The sequence below is a fragment of the Trachinotus anak genome, unplaced genomic scaffold (genome assembly GCF_046630095.1).
Source record: "Trachinotus anak isolate AG129_WGS33_773 ecotype Australia unplaced genomic scaffold, CSIRO_AGI_Tana_v1 ptg000002l, whole genome shotgun sequence".
Classification (NCBI taxonomy): domain Eukaryota; kingdom Metazoa; phylum Chordata; class Actinopteri; order Carangiformes; family Carangidae; genus Trachinotus; species Trachinotus anak.
The window spans coordinates 18849141-18874181 of NW_027273853.1; the positions used below are offsets into that span (position 1 = coordinate 18849141).

General features: G+C 40.9%; 2 protein-coding genes across 2 annotated transcripts; one reads left to right on the forward strand and one right to left on the reverse strand.

Moving 5' to 3' along the window:
- Positions 1-1087: 1087 nt before the first annotated feature.
- tmem86a (transmembrane protein 86A) lies at positions 1088-13789 on the reverse strand. The gene is made up of 3 exons (XM_071503715.1): positions 13645-13789; positions 7129-7393; positions 1088-6296 (listed from the first exon to the last, which is right to left on the reverse strand). The coding sequence occupies exons 1-3, from the start codon at positions 13663-13665 to the stop codon at positions 5869-5871; spliced, it is 714 nt and encodes a 237-aa protein (XP_071359816.1). The 5' UTR covers positions 13666-13789; the 3' UTR covers positions 1088-5868.
- A 2207-nt stretch (positions 13790-15996) lies between these two features.
- On the forward strand, positions 15997-24997 carry spty2d1 (SPT2 chromatin protein domain containing 1). Its single transcript, XM_071503677.1, has 8 exons — positions 15997-16134; positions 16632-17630; positions 18527-20926; positions 21284-21398; positions 21509-23104; positions 23993-24152; positions 24246-24323; positions 24457-24997. The coding sequence occupies exons 3-8, from the start codon at positions 20864-20866 to the stop codon at positions 24548-24550; spliced, it is 2106 nt and encodes a 701-aa protein (XP_071359778.1). The 5' UTR covers positions 15997-16134; positions 16632-17630; positions 18527-20863; the 3' UTR covers positions 24551-24997.
- The last annotated feature ends 44 nt before the right edge of the window (positions 24998-25041 follow it).

Genomic DNA, 25041 nt, shown 5'->3' on the forward strand with positions numbered 1-25041 from the left:
ATTTAGAATCCAATCTGTAGAAACAAAACAAAAAGTTATCCAGTACTTTCTTTGACCTCGAGTGTGATGGCTTCCCTCTGACAGCATCTGTAAAGGCTTTGCCTCTGAGCGCTCTGCTGCTTCTTGAGAGAGTGAGTTTGGTTTGGTGAGGAGCTGCCAAACAGACAGAGAGGGGTGACAACCTCTCACCATCCTGACGTCACTATGCTGGCTCCCACAAACTCCATTTCTATAGAGCCACCAAGGGACTGGCAGCGTCGGGTTGCTGGGTTCAAATCAATTAAGAACCAACCATACAGTTTATGGCACAAACAGGCGCTAAACCGACGTCACTGGTACCTTCCACCTCTTCACTGCTCAGATGAGGCACAATAAGGTGGAAGTAGTTTGGGGTGAAAGCCTGAATAGTCAATCAAGGTATTTGACAGAAACGAAATGGTTCTCCACCAAAAGGGAAGTGAATACTATGGGATTTCAGATCACTTGAATGCAGAAATATTGTGTAGAAGTGGAGTGTTTCTCTTAGTTCTTACTTCTCTTACATTTATTTGGAGTTTCAATATAATTTTATGGGATTTCACTAAGTGAGTTTTTAGGCCATTACAGAGATGCCTCATTTTCATAGAGGACTGGAGGTCTTTGATTGCAAGACCCTGGCTGCGAGTGAATGAAACACATTGGGAGAGAACTGGCACTATTCCTACAGGAATAAACTATGAGTTGTGATGTGTGTGTGCATGTTTAAAAGAATGGGACACACAACAAACCAGACAACCAGAGAAGGCAAGAGGAAGACAGAAAAAGGAAGAGCTTCAGTCTGAATGAGTTTCCACAGGGTTAAAGGCTGTTGAAAGCACATTTGCCACCTCGGCCAGACAAAAGAGTGCAGCAGTTACTAGAACAGAGCTCTCTGTTGTCCTCCAGCCCTTTCTGCCTTAATGGCACTTTATCTGCTGAGGGCCAACAGCTTCTGTAGAAACACAAAACACAAAACAGTTATAAATATCAGCTGACATTTGAATGTGGTCTCTTTTGATTCTAGGAAACAAAAAAAAAAACAAACAAAAAAGGACACAGAGGACTTAAGTTGAAGTTGCATTGTAATTGCATTTATTTCTCCAATAGATATTCACATTCATAGCAGTTTCACTACAGCAAAGAAACTATTTCATCTCTACAGTCATGAAAGAAATAAATCACAAAGTGAAATTCAAGGACAACAAGGTAAAGTATATCAGAGAATTTAAAAAAAATGTTCATAAAATGAAGTCAAATGATCCATTGTAATGGGGCTTCAATAAAAAAAAAAAATCTAAAGTTATTTATAGAAAACAAACCCAGCTTTTCCCAGGGTGACAGGAAAAAAAACACACATCTTGGGCTGCTTTTCTGAAAATAAAATAACACTTTGAAGAGGTCTTTAACACTTCAAGAGCAATTAATACCTTTAAAAAAAAAAGGCTGATTCTCTCACGCCTTCATGCGTCACTTTCTTGTGCTTAAACCATCAACATCAAAACGTTCTGTTTTCTTCTGTTTTATCTCTTAATGAAAGAAAGATTAAAGGAAATATAAGCATATACTTTAAAGAATACAGTACTTAACAATCTTTTTGTTTTAAACACTATAGCTGCTAGGTTTAAGGAGAGATTGACTGGCCTTACTCTGGGTTCAGAAAAGTGCAGCACACAGTGGGTTCAGGTTAATATTACACAGAGAAGATGGTTATTTTACATACATACTTCTCATAAGCTCACACTGATGTTGGAGAACTGTTGGCCGTAGTAATGAAAACACCTTGGTGTGCACTTTTCTATCAGTGTAGATGAGTGTTGATGTGGAGGATTCATTTCAGCCTACTTTTCATGCAAGATACACAAACTTTACAGCTCTATGTTTTGGATGTCACCAGCTGCATGATAATGGGTACAGCACATTAACAGCAAAGGTCTCAAATCAAAGATCACAAGAAACTACAGCAAAAAGAAAGAGAGAGAAAACTTTAAATCAAAGAAAAGTGCCAACTTATTCAGTGGGCCAAACCGTGCGCCCGCTCTACTACAACAGTGACTGCCTCCAGCTCCTTACTCACAGTGCAGGTCAAACTATACTGGCCTCCCACAGCTCTCTCAGGTCCCTTTTGTCTGCATGCACAAAGCTCAGAACAGCAGGGCTGTTGACAGGCGGAGGTAAAGTGATGCGCCTGCTGGCCTGCCATCTGTGGGGGGACAGGATGGTGGCTAACGGGCCGGATGGAAGGGGAGTCTTCCCCTGTGTGTCACATTTCACCTCCTCACCTAATTCCAGCTACAGTATCGCTCAACAATAACCTCCTTCCTAAGTGGAAGGCCAAAAACCCTCCTGCACCTGTCTCCTGCAAAACAATAGCTTGTTTGATATATGAGACGACTCTAATGCTAACAAGTTCCACTCAGTGAAATTAGCTCAGTTTTCTATTATACTCTCATCTTGGGTTATCTGTGCCCAAGTCAAATAAGAATAGAAACAATGGAGGAGAAACAGAGTGAATATTTAAAACAAAATCCACCACATAGGCTTAATAACTGCTTTCCCGGATATTACTGATCTCCTACTCTCAGAAAAACAACTTCACTTTACAAAATTGTGGAAATTTTCCAAAGTGTGGGTTGGCCAGCAAAAATAATCTCAAAAATACTTCAAAGTAAAGCCTGTCTTTTGGCGTGTAGCCACTGGACTACAGGAACAAAAGTCAGGAGGCATTATGTGGCAGAGGATAAAGAAAGTAGTGCTTACATAAATTGCCCACATAGTTAGGATGAGTAAGACTGTTGACTCAATCTCGTAAACCCCTCGCGGTTTTACTTGAGGCTCACGTTCTCTCCTTGTACTCCACTAAACCCTGATTTAAGACAGAACAAACAGACAAATGTGTGTCTGCTATCAAGCCTCTGTGGACGTCTCTCAGCACAAAGGCTTATATTAATTGTTAACGTAACATGTTTCTGTCGGTGAGGTGGATGAGATGAGAAGAGGGAGAACACTGCAGAGCACTTTGCCTCAATGCTAGGAAGACAAATTAAAACATGGGACAGAAGATGAGTGATTTCACAGACAGATTGATGAACCACTTCTGAGTGACAAAGCAGAAACATTGACCTGACAAGCATGCTGACAGGCCGAAAGGAGATTGAGGAACTATCTGGCAAAGCAGCAGTCGAGAATAACCGCTTGGTCTGAGAGTCTTTCCTGGTCAAGCTAAGACTGTGTTGCTGTTTGAAAAAACCTCGATGAGTGTCAACACCATTGTCTGCCTGCAGATCTGTCACGGTGGCTGATGTGATGCATAAACACATTTTGATTTGTGTTTATATGTGTGCGTTTTTCGTTTTTTTTTTTTTGTGCGTATGTGGGTGTGTTACCGACAGCTCCAGGGGTCATTGACCCAGCAGAAGGAACCCATAACATGGGGCTGTTTCTTTTTCATGCCCGTATGTTTTATATACAGCACGGTATATCATGTAGGGGAGCATGTGGACTGAACCATTAAACAACAGAACCTGTCCCTTTGTTATATATTGTTAGTGAGTAATACTTTCACTTCCTATTAAAATGAATTTCTTTCCAATATATAAACTGTAAGTGGTATTAATCAGAAAGTGACACATACTTGCAACAGTCAAGAAAAGGCAAGTTCAGCTGTGGAAATGCTCACTGTTAAGGTCAAATGAAAGAACAGATATCCTGCAGTTTGAATCTACCCAATCAAGTCATCCTTAGATGATAACACCTAAGTATTCAGGGGAAGCCTTAAAACACATGAAGAGGTGATGGGTATGAAGACAGGTTTAAGAGCCTTGTGAGAATACATTATAGATATCCAGTAGTGTGTCTATTCCAAATACCCTATGATGGTTCACAGCGTTCCTGGCCTTGAGTTGGTTTTGACTGGTCAAAAGTATACACAGACATTCACTCGACAGCTAAGACACAGGCGATTCACACGCTCTCTTACATGCACACTCGAAACATGCATCTACAACATGTGGACATCTGAAGAAAGCGTTTCAGTCAGACACTTCATTCTAACATATAATGTTTGCAGAGGCTGAAACAAATGAAAGGTGAAAGGGGAGAAATGTGTGATAGAGAAAAGACAAAATATCAGCCAGCCTGTTGGGGAGTACCTGAGGTGGATTTTGCAGGATTAAAGCTGATGAAGTGTCCTGTGAGACGGAATCACTGGGAGTAATGGGATAACTATTCCCTCACACGAGAAACCAGTTGCCCTCATGTCCCTTTTTTTCTTTCAGTCAGACTGCCCCAATTGTATGTTCATATGCATGTTTGTGTGTTTGTGTGCGTGTATTATGAGTGACTGAATGTCCTATGAGGACAAAAGACACCCACCCACCCACCCACACACACACTCACAGAGTTAATAAACAAAAAGTTTCCAGCCAGTAACATAGCCCTTTTGTTTCAGTCTCCACAACATGGTCCCAGGCGAATGACAAACGAGAACCCCATGAACTTTTCCTAATAACTAAATCAGCAGGAGCTGAAGGTGTCAGGTGTGTGTGAACATGTCGACATTTGCGCCAGCATTTCTTAAAAAAAAACTGCTGGCAGCGTTTTGCCTGCCAGCAGTTTTTTTTTTTTGAAGAAATGCTGGTCACACTAAAATGAGAAGTGTGCGCACTGTACAGCACGTTGTAACGTGTTTAGTGGCTGGCTATGACTGTAATGTTTACTGTGTTCTCTTCGTGACAGCGGGACAGTGTCAATAAAATCTCAGCAGGAAGAATTGAGCTTCCAAAAAACAACCTCCACCTCCTCTAACTCACACTAAAGCTACAACAATAGTGGCTGCTGCTTTCACACAACTTTCCCTCCCTGCCCTTTCACCTCACTGCCTTATTTTTGTCTGTCATTCTTCTCCTGCACACCCAGTCATTCAAGGACATCCAAATAGCAGAATACATCATCCAGACAGACTGGAAGTACATTTGTTACAAATGTTAAACAGCGGAGTGAACCAAGGCAGTGTGGTTGTTGTTAATGAAATGCAAGGGACTGCAGAAAATAAAACAGGTGTGGATATGCTCCTGACTTTAGGAATAGCACCCTGAATTAGGGAAACACAGAACAACAGAGACCAGACGTGGGTGAGTCAGTAAGAAAAAAAAACTCCCTTTTTAACAAGGTCTCAGACAACAAAACAAACAACGAAAAATAAGATTTTAAATTGTATTATTGGACCATATAAAATAGATGTGTGTGTGTCAGTGTGGTGACTGTGTGTGGTGGGATTGTGTGGAAAGCGAGGTAAGAATGTTAATCGAACACACATAAATGTGCGTGCACACCCACACCCACACACACAAATACATACACACACACACACACACACACACACACACACACATGCACACATAAAGTCACTCTCACAAACACTCACTCCTTGAAGGTCCCCAGTGACATGCTCGCCTTAAATTAAAACATAACAGTTAAAAGTAAAGTAATATTTTCTATATATAGCAGGTTAATATTACCAATCTTGTCTCCATGGTAACTAGGTTGAGAGACAGCCATTCTAGGATCAGAGGGAGAAGGTAGGACTGTTGTCGGGAGAGGCTGAAGATAATACTACCATATCTCCATGGTAAGAAGACAGGCATGAGACTACCATACTAGTGGGTGATAGCCATGTGAAGGCTGTAGTGGACCAGTTGCCATGGTAACAACAGTGTGGGAGTGCCACACTGAGATGAGGGCTGAGGGTTGGGGATCTGGCAGTGAGATGTGTCCATGATCACTCAGGGCTGAGGGGGGATTGGCTGCCACCTTTCCAGCCTCATGGCCAGTCGCTGCGGGTGCCATGGTACCTCATGTTCTCTTCCTGGCCACCTCCACATCCTGGCACTCGACAGCTGATAGTGCTATCAACATCTGGGCGGCATAGTAGGTGGCCATGATGATGGCGCGTGAATGGGGCACGGGGAAGCAGAACTTGTTGACGGCGATGGTGAGGTCAGAGACCATGAAGAGCACAGCACCCAGGCAGGCGGACAGCTTGGTCCAAGTCCACAGGTCATTGGCCAGCTGCAGACCTGCGATGGCCCTCCAGCCCATGAAGCCAATCAGAGCGATGTAGACAGCCACCAGGTAGGTAAAGGGGCCAGACAGGTAGGGGTACAGCAGGATGTAGCTCAGAGAGGACACAGCAGTGATCACGAGGCCAGCACACACGTTGAGGGGTTTCATCCCAAAGGCAGATGAGTAGAGGATGTGGGTGATGGCAAACATCAGAAGACCTGTAAGACATTATATATATAATACAGTGATAGAAAATGGTATCCTATCTGTCTACCCAGTGTGAAATAAAGCCTTGTGCAAAAATTACGAATTAAAGCTTGAAGCATGACACCGGATGAAATGATAAGCAGCTAATCTAATTTATAAGGAATTAAATCATTTAGGTTTATTACAACTTGGCTCTTATAATTGTAGTTTTGGCCTGTTTTTTAATTGGCTGTGACAACTTTGTACTCACCAAAGAAATTTTCTGAGATCTGGGAACATAGTGATATTACAACAAGTCCAACAGGGCAAAAAAGCAGTCGCATGATCAGACATCTTACTAACGAACTAAACAAGCCAGTGGTTTCGTCAAAGTGGCTACCAGGTTATTTGGAGGTTAAAATAAAAATGTGGATTCCTAAAAAATCAGTAATGCGTAATTCACAGGAAAACTTGTGTTAACTACAGGAAATGCGGGAGGTCAAAGTTGAACCAGGAGTTATGTCTATAAATCATGACAGACAGTTTGGATGATAAGTCAGCTGTCTGCCTGCATTTTCTTCTCTAAGCAAATTTGGCCAATCTGGAATTTCTTTAAAAACTGTTTAATTACCCAACTGCCCCGTTGAACTTCTTTATAGTGACTTCAACACCTTCCCAGATACTTTTATGCTACAACCAATACCAATGATGGCCAAAACCACAGAAACAAGGCCCAGGTAGAAATAAACCATGATTATCCCTTAAGATATAAAAGCCTGAAAGATATGAAAGATATGAAAGAAGGTAGTCCCCTAGATAAGACAATAACAACTTAGTGACTCAGTGTGTAAGGTTTCTCCTCACCGTGGACGAAGTAGCCCTGCTCCTGCCAGATGAGGAAGGCATCACCCAGAGCAGAAAAGATGAGGCCAGCCAAGATCTTGCGGGCACTGGAGTGAGCACCTAGGAAGCTGAATCCATGTGCCAGTAAAAAGACCCACAGGCAGAAGATGGGCAGACATTTGATCAGGGCGCTGAACCAGGATGGGCTCGAAGTGGGCAGCCACAGGACAAAGTATACACATGTTGCCTTGAAGAATGGCACCAGCTTAGGGCCTTCACTCTTGACCTGAAAGCAGATTAAATATTTACATTATCAACTGAGTCTTGGTGAGTAGCACTTACATGAAGTGAACTTATGAAGTGAGCCAGAACAATGTGATGTTATTATCTTAAACTAGATTTATTAAAAGAGCTTTTATCTCAAGGCAGAAGCCACGATATGTATCACAGGAAGCGAAAAACCTCATATCAGTCAGCACTTTGTGTTCCTGAAGTTCGGTATCTCACGCTTTATTTAAAAGAGGGAACATAAGCAGTCAAGTTTAAGTACTTCTCCTTATTTGGGGGAAAGGTTTGGGTTAGGACTGGAACAATCCTGCTTCCTTTGTGTGGTCACTAGTTTACATCACTATGTCAGACATGCACGGGTTTTGGGGCTGAAGCTACAGAAACAGCACGCAGAAAAGGAAATGCAAAAAGCTTCCACGCAGTTCCTTTGACCTCCAGTAACCTTTCCATTTCTTCTTTCTTGATTCTTTCCACCATCCTGTTTTTCTTTCTCCTCTCCTTCCCTGCTTTTTTGTCTTCTTCTCTGCATATTCAAGTCTCCATGTCTTCCACCCAACTGTGTTACAAGTCATATTTCTTTCTGTCCAAATAGATGGGGCCTAACAGGGTCACAAAAACACAAAGAGAAATCTGGGAAGAGGTTTCACCACACCTCTGAGATGATCACCCTCCTATGGTTCTGAGAAACACTCTCTAGGCTTTTAGCAGAGATCCTCAGGGATTAAAGAGGGACAAGAAAGGAGAGGTTGAGTTGGAAGGGAACAGAACTGAGTGAGGGTTCACTAGAGCTGAGATCACTGGAGGAGAGATAAGGAGGATACGAGTAATGCAGAGAGAGGAGGATGGAGAAGGGGTCATAATGCAACAGGATAATGGTTGAAAAGACTGGGCAAGAGCTGCTATTTGATATCCAATATGACTCTTTTTCAGTGGCCATTTTGCGTCCTCATCCTCCCACACAAATATTCTGTGGTAAAGAAAAATGATGCAAACAAAAGCTCGAATTGCAATGTTCACAAAAGAATAAGTAAGTGGGGCAGAAGAAAAGAAGCAAGAGGAAGCATGAGGAAGTGAGGCTTTGGCGGAGGAGGGCAGTGAGCGACATGGGGCATTCACATGACAGCTAGATTTAGGAGTGGACAAGCGGGTAGGGGAGAGAGGGAAGAGGTGAGAAAGAGAGGAGGTGGGAGAAAGTGAGGGGTCACTTTAGTTCATACGGCTTATGCTTCTGGAGGGGGAGGGGGGAAAGGGGAGGCTCTTGATTGCACAACTGCTCAATAAAATAGCAGGACAAATTACAGTACAGGAACAGGCACAGTGTCTGCGTGATATCAAACCTGCGCTGGTTTACCTGACATGACTAACACACACACACAGCAGGACAACAACAGAGAGCTCACACGCAGGCTCACACATCACAAGCGTGTTCAGACAAAAACACACACAATACTATGTGATTTAAGTGAAAATGTGGTCATGAGGCAGCCATTACTAAGCAGGATGCTAAGAAGTTCATTTGTATTTTCCTCTCAAACATGCTAGACTAGTGTAATGCATTTCTTAAAATTTTTCCTAAAAAGTCGATTGAGAAGTCACAATGGACTCAAAATTCTGCATCCCTGTGTCATTAAGATCTGACTGCATATGAGCGTATGAAACTCTAAAATTACTGGCCTTTATGTGCCTTCATGTTCATTCAGATCTTCCACTGTGGGTTTGGTGCATATACAGAACCAAAAACATGACATTTTATTTTCTATGCTCCCAAACTGAGGAATGTCATTTCCAAATATGTCAAGGATTCTAGCTTTTTTAAACATCATTTATTTTTACAGTTTTGATAGCTTAAGGCATTTGTCTTTGATTTACAATGTTTTTTCCTGTCTTTGCACCTGTAATTTGTATTTTATTTCATTTCTATTACTGGTGATATTATGTGCTTAATAACTTAATATTATACTAAAAATACTGACGTTTGACTGATTATTTACTGATTCTTTACATAAAGGGTGCTACACACTCTGTGTTTGTACATATCTGTGAATTTCATTGTCTCATTTGCTCTATCTTATACAACTTACGAGCAGTTTCAGTCTTTTTCCTCAAAAGATTGAGTTTCCTTCCAAAGAGGCAAAACAAGATGAATAACAGGTTTGCCACCATCACTTGATCCTTGTCTGATCTGTCAAGGCTGAGATAGCGATCAAAATAAGCTGGTACAATGTAGTGATGCTTACTGTTACTCAGCAAAGAATCTTTGGTGTCTTAAAGATCCAAGTAGCATGAGAGGAATTTTTCCACAGAGGCGAAACTAACACTATGTGTATAATTTGGACGAATGCACTCAAGTTCTCTTTGCCTGGCCTTCATAAGACAAATGGGGACATAAATAAAGATTAAAGCAACTGTCATGACAAAAATGTCTGTGCGGTGAATCTATCTATCCCATTAAGGCCAAATGGGCGCCAAGCACAAGAGACAACCCTGGCAGCGCTCCCAGACAAGCCAATATCATAACCCTCGTTACCAGGCCACTAGTGGCTACTTCAACCCTGGACACAAAAAAACATAATACAACACATTTCTGTTGTACCATTGGGGTTCAAGCATGGCTCTAAGCATCATCGTTACACAGATAGGGCCTATCTATCATTCAATAAAGAGCAGCAAAAGAACGCTCTGCCTGAGATATGCAGACTGAGGCCTGGCGCTAATTAGACTCAATGATCCATAGTCATAAAGAATATGATTATTATCTGTGGGGAAACAACACTCAAAGGATGTGTGGGTCATCGGAGTTTACTAAGAGGTTAAGAGGTTGAATACATGGATTCCAGGGAGGAAGGTGGTAGGAAGTCAGAGATTCCCACAACCTTTGGTCCCATTCATGTTGTGTTCGAGCCATACTTTTCAGTTTCCCTTCCCATTGTTTTTCATGTAAACTTATTGCATCTACACAATAAGATCAGGGCTGCTAGGAGCGAGGCAGAGAGACTAAAACAGCACAGGGAAGCACCTACACCACAAAGCATATAAAAGCTACCCTTTCAAGTCTCCCTAGAAATGTTTATCTAACTGTATCATCACCTGGACTGAACTCTCCAGCAGTGTTATAATTACAAACAGGCCTTGTGCCTCAATCTAGTTTCATGCTCAGTTAAAAAAAACTACTTATCTTGGACTTGACTCTGAATTATCATAACATCTGATGTCAGAATATTAATGTTTTCGTCATACCTACCCTTACTGTTGTAATATTTGATGTAATTGTTCTTCTCTAATACATGGCTCTCTACCCCATTAAACTAAAATGTGATTGCATCAAACGTTTCCACCAAGAAGGTGTAATTGCCTGCTGAAATTCAGGAACATGGTTTTATTTCTCCGAGGCTCAGTCCAGCTCCCCCGTTCAACGTCTTGTATCTAAATGAGATTGCCGTGGTCTTGCGGGACAGTATTGTCTCAGCTGTAACTGCTACTCATCAGACACTGAGGAGGACGTTAGCAAACAGCTTTGAGCCCTGTGTGACAGTCGGCTGTCGCCAGCAATAAAGTACAGAACATACTGCCTCATTTGGGAGGCAAACGAAATGAATCATTGTGTTATCATCTCGCCGTCTGAGTGATCGCGTTATAAATACAGGCTGTTTGCGAAGGTGCTGTAGCACACACAGCTGACTGTGGCTGCAAACACCTGTCTCTGTGCCCAGTCAAAGAATAATTTAGTTAATGATTGACTGTATTTGCATGGTTACTAACAAGCAAAAGGTTGTTTTGGTGGAATGAACAGGATCGAATTACCCCCTTTTCTAAAGTGGCCTGTTATCCACGACCAAATATGCAATGATATCAAACAAATGATTCTTACAAATGAGTTGTTTGAAGTGAAGAAGCAGTGTTTCTTTAGATAGATAGATAGATAGATAGATAGATAGATAGATAGATAGATAGATAGATAGATAGATAGATAGATAGATTCAAAAATGTTAGCTATGTTTCATTACTTGGGGAAAAAACTGCAAAATGAGTGAGGAATATCCTTCAATGCTTAATAATTTCCAACCTTTCGTAACTGGCCAAACTATCACCAACTTATTTGAGCCAGAGCTCCTCTTGTAGGTACAGTCCAGGAAGGAACAAGCCACCATTAGCCACTAATGGCTCTGCAGCAATAAACCATAAACCAACAAAAGCTCTGCAGTGAAGCATTGAATAACATCCAGCCAGGATTAAATCTATTCAACCAGTCTGGGTTATACACAAGCTGAGTGTCAGAAACATGATACACGGAAATATATTAAAGACTTGTAAACTCTTGTGTCCTTAACTTGGCAGAGGGGAACTGTAACATAAGTATGGTTCTGGCAGGGACAGCTGGCATGTGAATCAGATGACAATGTTATTTCTATGTAGCATCACACACACAACACTGTTTTCCTTCCATCTTACAGCTGCTTTAGCTCCAAGGATAACTTGAGGTCAGTTGCAGACAAGCAGTACAGTACAACACAGTACAATAAATGCATTTTTTTTTACACAACAGAACTTTTGTAACATGATCTACGTTCTGCTCTATATAAATGCTTAGGTTTTTGGAGAATGTGAATAATACAGAGATAAGTAAAAACATCAGGGGGCAAAGGGAAATTGTCAGAGGCCTCTACAGTTGTATGAATAAGGACAGTATGTGCTGGTCTGACACTGTATGTGCTCTGAGGGGCTAATTCTGTATCATCTACATTGGACGAAAGTTGTTCAATTCCCTTAAGGGCACAATAGTCTGTCAAGCAGATGGCATGGAGTGTGGCAGTGTTTATCAAAACCTTTACAGTGAGAAATAATAAAAAACAAGGCATAAAGCTGCATTTTATGGAAATGCAGTAATGGATTTACAGCAGCCTCTAAAGGGATAATGATCACTTTTCACAATGTATGTTTATCTCTGAGCAGTGAAAAAGTGTAAACCCACAAACTTCAAACCCACTGATATTGTTACAATGTAGCTACCTAGATCAAAACAGAAAATGCAAAAAAAAAAAAGGAAAATTCAAATGGTAATTAATTGATTTTTGTTTCGTGATGATCACAAAGCAGAGGTCTTAACTTGAGCAATATTTTCTTAAAAGCTAAACTGGGAGGAGACAAGAGTGTGTCCTGCTATACTCTGTTCTACAGTGTTTTTTTTTTGTTATTTTTCATCAAATGCTTATACATTCCCTTCCACCGCAACTTATAGAAGTTTTGCAACCCCAGAACCTGCTCAGCATTGTCATCTCTAAGGCAACCAGTTTGTGTGGCAAGCATTTCTCCACACAGCCTCCTCTCACAGCAGTCACACATCAGGATTTACTACAGGCCAGGTTACACCACACAGCATCCTTCATGGCCCCTGCAAATGGGGTAAAATTTCATAGCAAACTCTGGCAAAGTAAGAGGATGCCAGGGCTGGTTAAATTATTCATGTAGTTGTAATATTTTCTGTCAAAATGGGCAGTTTCCTGCAGAGGCATTTTGGTCAATTATAGAGCTCATATATGCCCTAAACAATAGAGTCTATCTAAAGCAAAGCCACAGCAAAGGGGATGAAAAGCAAACCAGCCACAGCAGGGCACTGCTCTGCGCATGCGTTGCTGGAGGGTACAGGAAAGAAAAAAAAAAAAAAAAAACCACATACAAAAAAGGTCGTCACATGACAGGTTTTCTTTTTGTCAGAGGCTGCTTTGGAAATCGGTGGAAACATCCCCCTGTACGCGGAATGTCGACATGGAAGAGCGCTATAACATGCCGACATGATCAGGAAAAGCCAACACTGCACATAAAAGTTCCTGCTAGGTGCCCCCCCCCCTCCCCCTCCCTCCGCCCCCCCAGCACATAGAGATGCTCAGCGTGAAATAATGAGGCAAACAAGACCGTGTCTGCTCCGTGGGAATCCAAAGGCACCCGGCCGGACATTTTTTTAATTTAGCAGACAGTCTTAGTTGCTGGTAATTCAATTATCAGCTGAGGGACATGCGCTGGCCTTCGGAGACAAAGTATGAAATGCTATGTGCTGTCGATAATATCGAAAATAAAGCACAAAACGCCGAATTGGCAACTCGAAGCAGTCGGCGCTGAACATTCAATGACAGAAACATGGAAGAGCATGGGTAATTATGTCTTCGGAAGAGTTGTTATCATGTAGCTAAACTAGCCTCGACTATTATTCCTGTTATAATGTGTTAACGGCGCTGGTTTGAAGCTGATACTCACCACTGTTACTGGAGAAACCATGTCTCCTTCGGCGGTGTAGGTGTCAGTGATGAGAGGAATATTTATTGTCTAAATTCGGTTGAGGTCTTCCTGTGTATTAATCTCCCGTGTGAGGGATGCCGATTGTTTTTGTCTTCTCTCCGGTGGGCGGGCCGACGTCCAGGAGGAGGTGAGAGAACGCAGGCATGACTTCCGCTGTTGACCAATAGGAGCAGAGAGTGGTCGTGGCGGGGGGCGGGCCAAGACGTCAGAGACACCCGGATAGGAGGAGCCAGCCTGCTGTTTACATATCGGAGCAGATGGCCTTTATTTACATTTTACAGAAATGGAGCTTGTTGGCAACGCTTGTGCCGAGCTCATTTTTTTTTGATTATGCGGTGTCAGTCCGGTGTTAATGGGTCAGATAAGGCGTTAGAAATAAGCCACAAACATCCCTCTATATATTTATATATCTATAAATGTTGCTCTGTTAAAATAAATTGATTGGGAGCTAATATCAGGCTGGTTCAGAGTGTGGATCTTGTTTCCCTTCAGTTTGAGCACCAGAGTTTTGGATAATAGAGCTCTCCTCACTGCTTGTGTCAGATCAAGCCTTATCACATGTTTGACACCAAGAGCCCTCAAATAAGTAGGTCACAGACACCTCAAAAACCTCATGATAGGCACGTCAAATTGGATCAGTAGTGGTATTAAAAAGATATGTTTGCACTGAACCAAATGAAATTTTGTAGCCTAAGTTAGTGTGCATTTAATCATATGGTACCCTATAACATATAGTTTCGTTTTGAAATTTGCATTCATTATTTGACATGTTTTACTTGCTCTCTTCTTCTTTCCATTTTCTTTCTCTCTCTGTTTTTAGCTCCTTTTCATGTTGCTGCTCTATTTTATATGTTAAAACCAGTAGGCACATTTTTGGCAATTACATTTTTGCTGTAGTTGTAGTACACCTACAACAACTTTTGTCTTTTTTGAAGAATGTTTTTCTCAAACTGAGACCATAAGTTATTAGCAAAATATACAAGTTAGAATAGTATTAAGTAAGTAGTACAACATAAAGATATACACAGAGAGAAAACAAAGTCAAGGGGGCTATACAATCTTTACATACTTTCTCTCATATGATTTTTGTAACAATGAAAAATAACAAACAAAAGGGTGCATTGTGCATTCAGTGTCTTTTATCTAACTGTTGTTTGTAAACCAGAATTTCCTTTTGGACATTAAAGAGTAACTTACCACTAGGTTTAAAAGCTGTGTTTCACTGCCCTCTTTGGTTGGAAGTTTTCAATATTTTGTTGTCACCTGTTGTCGCATCTACAACCACATCCACCCACTGATGTTGAGTGTCCTGACACACCACTGAATATGCATTTGCATCACTGCAGCAGGAAGCTAAACAGTGGGCATCAGCAAAACAGGATTTAAAAGGGCTTTTATACAGTAGTAGTCTACATTAGGCCTATACCAGTCACTAGATGACACACACACACACAAAGTCACAAATGACATATTTTTTCAGCTAGCTTCTCTAGTTGGTTGTGGTGGATTTACAGTTTAATGTAATGTTAATGTTGTGTTTTATATACTGTTGGTAGTTCGATCTACAACAATGCTTAATATTCTATAAGCTCATCGGATGTTTCTTATACACAATCTCAATTTTTAAAATGACAAGTAACTAATAGCTTACATATAATGCAGTATAGTAAAAAGTAGCCTATGATATTTTCTCTGAAATGTAGTGGGGTGCAGTGCCTTCAATTTGTACAAACGCAGCACATACACATTTTGTCACATTCCTCCACTGTGGCCTGTTCATGTTACACAGCCCTCTAATTTCTGTAAAATAACTCAAAGGAGTTTTAAATCGAAAGCAACTGGCTTGGACCAGTCCCAACCTGGTCAGGTGCGAGAAAGAACTGATGAAGCCTCTTGGATGAGAGGTGAAACGTCTTCCTAGACAAATAACCAAGTCCAGTTGCTTTCGATTTAAAACTCCTTTGAGATACTATGACCTGGACAAATGAGAATATTCACAGGCTTTCTGTAAAATAACTTTCAAATCATGTTTGTTGCCTAGGGAAAGTGTTGAATCAGAGGTTTGAGATGGAATCAACACATTTTGGGAAGGCCGTAGTTGTAGCTGCATGTCTTTTTTGCCAGTTTCAGGTAGTCCTTTTCTGGGTGCAGCTGCATTTTCAAAGGAGACCACTATGCTTGTTGTAACGTTTTAAGAGATGGCAGTCATTGATGCGTTTTTTGCTGATTCCAGTCAGTTGTATTGTGGAACACACAGGTTCCCTCATTTGCATAATTCTGAGCCCAGGATTCTGGAAGACATTTCATCATAAAGCAGAATTATCAGTCCACCACTCTCTCAAACATAGCCTCTAGTTTAGAGACCAATCTGAGACCTACACACTTAACATATCTTACTTCCAGCGTTTTTGTTCAGACATGGAAAGAAGCAACAGAATTGTACAAGAGGTAAGGATTTTGACCTTGAACAGAAGAAGCCTTTTTTTTTTTTTGCAACCAGCAACTTTGAGCTGCTACTACCAGACTTCATATGCAGTGGCATAACTCCATATTTAAAACTGCAATTCAGGTGTTTATTCCTGTCCATTGATGTATGTTAAATCTTAGTTATTGTAAGAGGTGCCTAATTTTTCTAAAATTTCAAATTTTTCTTTTTAAATTATAAATAAATATTATAAATATGTACAGTGAACAAGTAAATCTTGCAGCACCCCTTACCCATCCTCATTGCACCCACTTTGGGAGCAACTGTTTAAGACATCTACTGTACACTCAAAATCTCAAATATAATGTTAAGGGATAATGTTCTTTCAAACACGTATTACATTTTTGGGTCTATGTTTTAGCTAAATACTACATTGATTTACTGATTCATTAGGTGACTTATCTGAGAACATATTTTCCTCTACAGTAGCAGCTCATATTTTTATCCTCCTAATCTGCAGCCTTTCCAAACGCACTGTGCTGGGCCAGTTTTTGGTTTATGGCATGCACCATTATTTCCACCTGCAGCCAGCCAAGACAGCGCAGGAGTCGTTCAGGGTCACAAAGAGGAAGAACACCTTACGAAGGGTCCCAAATCATTTGTACACCCTCTTCATAAAGCTCTTCTCTCAGCTCAGGATAAGATAAAAAAGTTGCCATATGAGAATGGCTCCCTGAGGAGGGAGAATGACAGGCCGACACTGAAGGAGCTCAACACTCAGGAGGCTCTGGAAGAGATGACCAGCCTTTACACCCAGGTCAAGAAGGACAAGGAAGAAATGGAGGCCTGGATAAAGATGATGGAGGAGGCCGCCCAAGGAGAGAAGGAAGCCTGGCAGGAGGAGAGAAGAAAACAGCTGGGAGAGATAAGAAATATTAGGATGAAGCTGTTGGTCGCTCAGTCACACAACCACCAGATGGAAGAAGAGGCAAGACAATCCAAGAGAGAAATCCCAGAAGTGGAAAGAGAATTTGTCTCTCTTAGAGAAATTGTGTTCATTCAGAGAGAGGAGAACGCTGCTATTTAAGATCAATGGACAGAGGTTATCAGGGAAAGAGAGGATCCTGCCACCAAACTGAGGGAATCAGAAGAGAAGTGGGAGAGTAGACTGAGCCAGCTGGTGGAGAAGATACAGGATAACAGCTTTGTCTCCAGTTCAACTGACAAAATGATGGCTGTCATTGGGGAGCAGCAAAACACCTTGACCCTGTTGAGCCAGAGACAGTCACAACTCTGTCAGAGTGCAAAGAAGTGCGAAAGTAAATCTGACGCTTTGGAGGAAAGTTATAGGAAGGCGCTGGCTGGAAATGAGGAGAGCTGGCAGAAAAGAGTGCACGAGATGGAGAGAAAGAATAAGCTGGAGAAGAAGTGGCTCCAAAAAGAAGAAGAGTGGAGGTGGAAGACCATCACATTGGAGGAGGAGATCAAACAGCTGATCAAAGAGAATACCCAACTTCAGGTAAACTGTCTCCACTGTTTTTTTCACTTTGGATAAAATTAACAGTGAAATATTTTAAGGACATATATTTGTTTGTCGTCTTACTGAGAATCAGATAAATGACAGATTTAGTTTAAATCTCTGTATTAGGTACAAATATGAATCTACTCTGCACCACTACTACTAGCTAAACCCAAAAAACTGGATACAGGGGAAACAGCTATGCAGTGTTTGACTAACTTAGAACGTGAAGTCGTTACCACTCTTAAGGACAAACTGATTAGATTTTAGTGGTCAAAGGTCAAAGGTCAGGACTTCGTACAGCAATTATGACAAAATTTCACACAAATGGTTAATACTTTATGACTAATACTTTGGCTCTGGATAAATGGGGACGTAATCTGAAACTAGTCTGAGTGGCAGAGGCATACAACCTCGAGGCAGTAATTCTAGTTCGACCTTTGCACTGAATGCACAAAGACATGGGGCAAAATCACTTGCTTTAAAAACCCCTGTCAGCTGGGGCACATTTTCACATTTTTCCATGAAAATGACTGTTCTGATGACTTCTATGGTTAAAGCTTGGTTAGGTTTACTTGGTTAAGCTTAGGGAACAACTGTAGTCATGGCTGAATGAAATTAAGGTAAATCTTTGGCAGGAGAGAAGACACAAAGAGTGCACTTTCATGCCAAACTCATATTCTCTGCTGACCAAAACATCCACTCCAACTTTGCCCGAAAGGCCAGTATAACAATGTCACATCTGTCTTTGGTCCTGCCAGACAACAGCCATTATGTGAACAGCCGCTAGAGGTTCCTGTCAGGCATAAGAAGAGATGGTTTTAGGTGTTTTAGGACAGTCTCATCTTTAAATCATTAGCTTTAGGAGAAAAATAATATATTTTTTGTGTTTTCAGGGGCTTACAGGTAAAAAGAAAAAACGAAAGCCGAAAGAGACGGTTCAGGTTAAGAAGAAGGACAGCGTAGCACAGAAAGTATGTTGGAGGAGACAACTTTGCTACTTACGTCCCAAGAGAGGTAAAATAGCTTGTTTCTCTCAATCCAACCAGTTGAGGAAGATTGCCGCCCACCTGGAAAAAAAAAACTATTCACAACTCGGCAAACAAACCAAATTATAAACAGTCATAACATCATATACATCCATATAGTGATGAATCTCAAAGGAACAGATGCTAGTTTTGACTGAATTCACAACTAATATATGATCAAACAATTGTACTGAAACAAGACATGAAGTGTTTAAAATTAGTATCACCTAAACTAACTGCATCAAAAGGCTGTATTGCATGGGTGGTATAGCAGTGCAATATAATGCTTATATTTATATAATTCCCTGAAAGGAACATTCTGCACAATGAATGTTTTTACTTTGGCAAAGCATGCACTGTTGCTCAAGTATAATTTTGAATACAGGATCTTAACTTGTAATGGAGTAGTGTTTAAGGTATAGCTAGTTTTATTTCAGTTAAAAACCCAGTGTACCACCATGGTAAAGCCCTTTTGTTAATTGTTTCAGATTTATAACTGGTAAGTAGGCAGATAAAGAAATATAAAAATTAAAATAAAGAAAAAAATGTTACTCTTTATTTGGACTGTCAGTTAGAGAATATTTGTAACATGTCACAAATCTCTGTTGAACATCCTAATGTTCGACTAATGTTAAACAACATATTCAACCAAGAATTAGTAAATCGTTTAATGTCCAGGAAACAGTTCAGTTATTGAATCTCAACTAATAACCCGCTGAAATGTTACAAATATCCAAATCAAGTGGTATCAAAAACAAATAAATACACTTAAAGAGATTGATTTGATGAGGAAGGAATGACGAGTTACACAAGTGAAAAGTCTTACATCGCATTTCTAGAGTGTTCTAGACGAGTGCAATAAGCACAATGATAGCGACATCATGTGGTCTACAAATGTCAGAATTATTTTTGGACGGACATTGCGTAAAGAAACCGTGGAACGAAAAGCGGAAGTTCAAGTCACACATTAAAATTTTGAATACATTATATGTAACGGAATAGTTTCATGTGAAACTACTATTAATAAATATTAAGTCACAACAGCCCGTAGCTTTTGACTTCGTCTGTGTCAACATTAATTGACTGGCTAATGAACACTAATCTGGTTTATGATTGTTAACCTGTTGCTAACTATTTGGTTGCAGAGTTACACAATTTTCTGAATATTATATTTGATTTTTTTTTTTTTTTTTTTGCTTTTGTTTATATGCATCGTTATATTTCACATGCTAAACATCGACGCAGATAAAAATTATTTTCACTAATGCTCATTTTTTACAGTTAAACTCCACGTCGTCGAACCGCTCCAACCCATTCATACTTTATCATCTATCAAGATAGATCCCCTCCTCTCTGGCCATCAATTGGCATGGGAAAAGAGGATTTGTGTCACTATGTAATAACAACACATTTATGTGAAACCGTCGTCATTTCGCACATGTATACAAATATGTAAAACTTAAAAAATATTTTAAAACGTATAATATACAAAAGTCAGATAATTTACAAAGGTATCGTATCGTTTATGCCGAGATCCTCGTTCCAACGTTGACATCAACATCCGCTAACTTATCATACATTAAACGAGAAGTATTTCTAAACCAAATATGTTTTCCCTGATAAAATTACTCATAACATGGTGAATCACTGTATAGGATTTGATGCATTTGTTGACTCTGACACAAAGACGGAAGTTCGCCGGGGTGAGTCTTCTCACTTCCTTACAGTACTCTCTGAACCCTTTAATTTTTCAGTCTTTCTCGCCGTTAGTTTGCACCAACACCCGGCGTTTGTTATGGCCGAGCTTTTAGTGTTTTTCTTTCAGTAGACTTTAATCATACCACTATTCTGATGGACCTGGCCTTAGTACGGTGTGTTATATCAGTACAAAGGGCTAGTTCGTCTTTCAGGCTTCTTGGTTGGCTAACGTTAGTAAACGTAAGGTTAGCTAACTTCGCTAGCATGTGCTAACATAAGCTGATAAGATAAAGTAGCGTCATATGTTGGATATACAGTTTTTCTTTCCATGGACTGTGTTTGATCGATTGACCTCGTTATAGCTGTCTAAGTGCCGTTTGATAAAGCTAAATCCTGCGCTAACTTATTTGTTAGTTTGTAAGCTAAACGCTAACGGTAAGCTCTCATTCCTGGTCGAGTTTTGCTTGATTCGCCCCAGACAGCTAGCGTTCGTCACCTGCTGCCAAAATGATGGACTTTGATAATATATTGGACATCGCTTCCCAAAACCAGGGCCTCAGCAGTGTACAGGTATGTTGGAGACTGACGCTCGCACTGAACTCAGTCAGGCCAAACCAAAAAAAATGGAGATTTGTGGACAACCTTGTAAGCACAAATGCCACCTCATCTGTCAGTGAGGTTCTGATAATGTGCCTAGCTGCTAACTTCCACCCTTGTTACCCGGCATGCTAGGCTATGAAGAAATGTATAAAGTGTACCTGTGTCATTTTTAGTTTACCCATCAGTCGGGTGATCCTTAGATTAGTATACCTGATGAATAATGTTTTATTCCCCTATAACTAAGGCATTTGACATCTGTGAATTGAAAAGAAAAATCTGTCTCCTTGCTCCATGTTCAGTAAACCATGTCTGTCCCTCTTTGAGCAGAAGAGATACAGTTTACAAGCTGGACCACCCAAAAAGGACCCAAAGTCGAAAGGTGTAAATCCTGCTGCTGTGCAGGCGCTTCTAAAGAAGCAATACAGTGATGCCAAAAAGAAAGGTAATAATAACAAAATTAAGTAACACAGAAAATTGAAATTCAGTAGTCATTTACATACTATGCAGACGTCATTCTTAATTGACTGTTTAATATGCATCTACTTTTTTCAGAGTTGCAAAATAAAAAACAGAAGGAGGAACTGCTGGCCAAGAGGGTTGAGCTGAAGTCGGACCGTAAGGCAAGAGCCATGGCCTCCAGAACTAAGGACAATTTCAGAGGCTACAATGGCGTGCCAGTGGTTGAGGGTCCTAAGAAGAGGAGATCAAAACACGAAATGCAGGAAGATCACTCAATGGTTATGCAAGGATTTAGGAATAACTCAGTTGACCCCGAGGATGATGAGGATAACTATGAGTATGACCAGACTGATTCAGAGCCAGAGCAGGAGCCAGAGCCACTAAGACCAGGGAAACACGCAGGTGTTAGTGGAAGTGGTAGAAGTAGTAGTAGCAAACCCCTCTCTAAAAAATCCAGTGGGCCACCCAAGCCTGCCCCACCTACCCTGAACTTTGCAGACTTACTTAAGTTGGCAGAGAAGAAGCAGTTTGAGCCAGTTGATCTAAAACCAAAGCTAGTGAGAAAGGAAGAAAGACTCCGCACAGCTGACGAGATAAAGGAACTAGAGATGGAGCACAAGGCTAAGAGACTGGACAAAAACAGAGATTCAAAGACAGAGAGAGAAAGAGATGGCAAGTCTCAATCTAATGCTAGTTCGATAAGAAAAAGCGCTTTAGAGAAGGAGCAGAAGAACTGCAAGCCACAAAAGAACTCCTCAGAAAAACATAGTCTGCCTACTGGGTCAGGGAAGAAGTTGCATAGCGATAGAGGCCATTCTTCTTCCAAGCCCTCTGTTAGTGACAGAGAAAGAGAGAGACCCAAGATGTCTCACAATGATAGAGACAGATCCAAGACTAGTTTGTCTAGCTCATCTGGTGCCATAAGCAGTAAAGTTTCTTTGAAAGCCGCAACTTCTCAGGTTTCAGCCAAACAAGGGGTCCCCAGGCCCTCATCTAGCCACAAAACCAGCACCTCAAGTGACCTTAGCTACAAAAAAGAAAGTTCGTCATTACTTCAAGGGAGAGCTTCAGGTATTCCTGGGACCAGGCCGGCTAGTTCAGCTGTAACAGGCCAGAAATCTCAACATGGGAGTTCCCAACAGACTAAGCCCAGTCAGGGTGGCTTCTTGAAACAAGGCCCTACAGTTGGAGGTCACAAGTCTGGAAAAGGAGAACCACTAAGGCCTGGAATTAACTCTGCAGTAAAATCAAGTGGTAATTCAATGATGAGAAATTCATCAGGCGGCCCTCCTAAGGCAGGGAGCCAACCTCATTCAAGGCCTGGAGGCACACTCCAGGCAAAAGCTGGTGGTGTCACACAGGTCAGACCTGGTGGGAGTGGTCTACAGGGTCAACCTGGGGGTAGTGGATCCCGACCTCCAGGGACTGGGCCTGGTCGGCCTCGTGGCGGGGGGCCAACACCTGGACGATCGACTGGCAGCATTGCATCAGGACCTGGAAGACCCAAATGCACTGTGGTGTCAGAGACCATCTCATCCAAGAATGTTGGTGGAGCAAGACCTGGCGTCCCTCCTCGGCCAGGCATGCCGCCCAGACCGGGGGTGCCGCCCAGACCGGGAATGCCAGCCAGACCGGGAATGCCAGCCAGACCGGGAATGCCACCCAGACCTCTGATGAACAGACCACCAGGTAAAAACCAGAGAGACGATAATACTATGATATTAGCAAAGAAATAGATTTGTTAATTGCGGACCCTGAGTGAGTCGTAACCTTTAGTTCTACAGCACATTGCAGTACACTATTACATCACTATATCACCTTCACTAAAACTCTATGATCACTCAGCAGCAAAACAAAAGTTCACTGTATTTTAATGTAAAATAAAAGAATTGACTGCATTAACACATGTGATATTAATTCAATGTTTACTCAAAACAAAGCAATGGTAAGGGATAGAAGATATAGAAATTTTCAGTATGAGGTATTTCCATATGTATTCATAGCTCATATATAGTGCTATCTTCCACGCACATGACTTCATAGTATGGCATTATACACATTACAAAGAAGACATTAAGAACTTAATTCTGGACCTTAACACATAGCCCAAGGCATTACACTGAACATTATAAAACATACAATGCATGTTTTAACAGAAAAGAATTATTTTGATATAATTTGAATGATACAATACAATAGAATTAATAATTATAATATGATAAACAGCCACTGACATTTTGCAAACAATCTGACACAACACTCAATACTACAGGACAAAGAGTTTGTTTGCCAAACTGAATGAAGCGTGTCAGCAGCACTCAGCAGCCTTTGCCATTACTCCTGGGTCAGAGAGCAGCAACCTGTCTAGCACAGATAAACAAAACATAATTTCAGTGTCATTATTCTAGAAATTGACTCTTGTAAACTCAATAATTCTCAAAGGATCATCATCTTGGTAGTTTTAACATGACTTAACTCCCCAAGCAAGACCATACGGTATGTCTATATTCATGTATAGCAAAAGGGCAAAGCCAGTATCCTGCATATGAAAAGTGAATTTCTATATTTATTGTCCAGGTACAATGTTACCCCCAATCACATCTGCCTACAAGAGGAGATATGAAGATGAGGAAGATGAGTATGACTCAGAAATGGACGACTTTATTGATGACGCAGGTGATGAGCCAGAGGAAATTTCCAGGCACATAAAAGAAATCTTTGGCTATGATCGAAACAAGTAAGCATTGTCCTGACATCATTTTATATAACCCAGTTTTGATTCAAATAAAATTCTACATCAGAAAACTATATTTGCTTTAAACTTTCTCAGATACAAGGATGAGAGTGACTATGCACTGAAATTCATGGAGAGCAGCTGGAGAGATCTGCAGAAAGAAGAGGCCAGGAGGTAAGATGAAAATACACCAAAAGGACATCTCACAGTCCTTAATTCCACATATGTACTTTCTGTCCTGGAAGCTGCACTTTTTAGCTGCTTTTTGTGATGTTTTTTTCTGTTTTCTTGTGTTTTGTTACTTCAGCTTGAGACTGGCTGTACAAGAAGATCTAGAGGAGGAGAAAAGAGAGGAAGAGGAGATTAGAAGAAATAATTGCAAGAGGAGAAAAAAGAACTGAAACCCACGAATGAATGAATGAACGAATGAAAGAATGACCCCACCCCACCCCACCCCACCTGTGTCTCCAGAAACGTGGAACAATAGGTCTGCCATCTTAACACACAAAGCCCAGTGACTGTGTTCACCCTGGCCTCAGTTGCTATTTTTCAGATTTTCTCGCTGTTCAGACAAAAATTTGGAGTGGAGTGACACATGACATTGGCTCAAGAGGAAAAGGGAAGAAGAATTTTATTCAGAGACAACCTGAAAAGGTCAAAGATAAAATATGCACAAATCATTCAGGCATTAGGTCATTAGGGTATATTGCAAAGTTCCCACATTTCCCTGTTATTTATTTCCCCCACTGAGTGCAGGGTTTACACTGTCAGCAGTCCTAAGTTCTAAAAGGAACTGACCTGCAAAGAAAAATATATAAATATTGAAGCGTGAGATTTTTTTTTTTTTTTTTAAAGACTAACAATGACATGCAATGTCAAGTGCTGATAACAT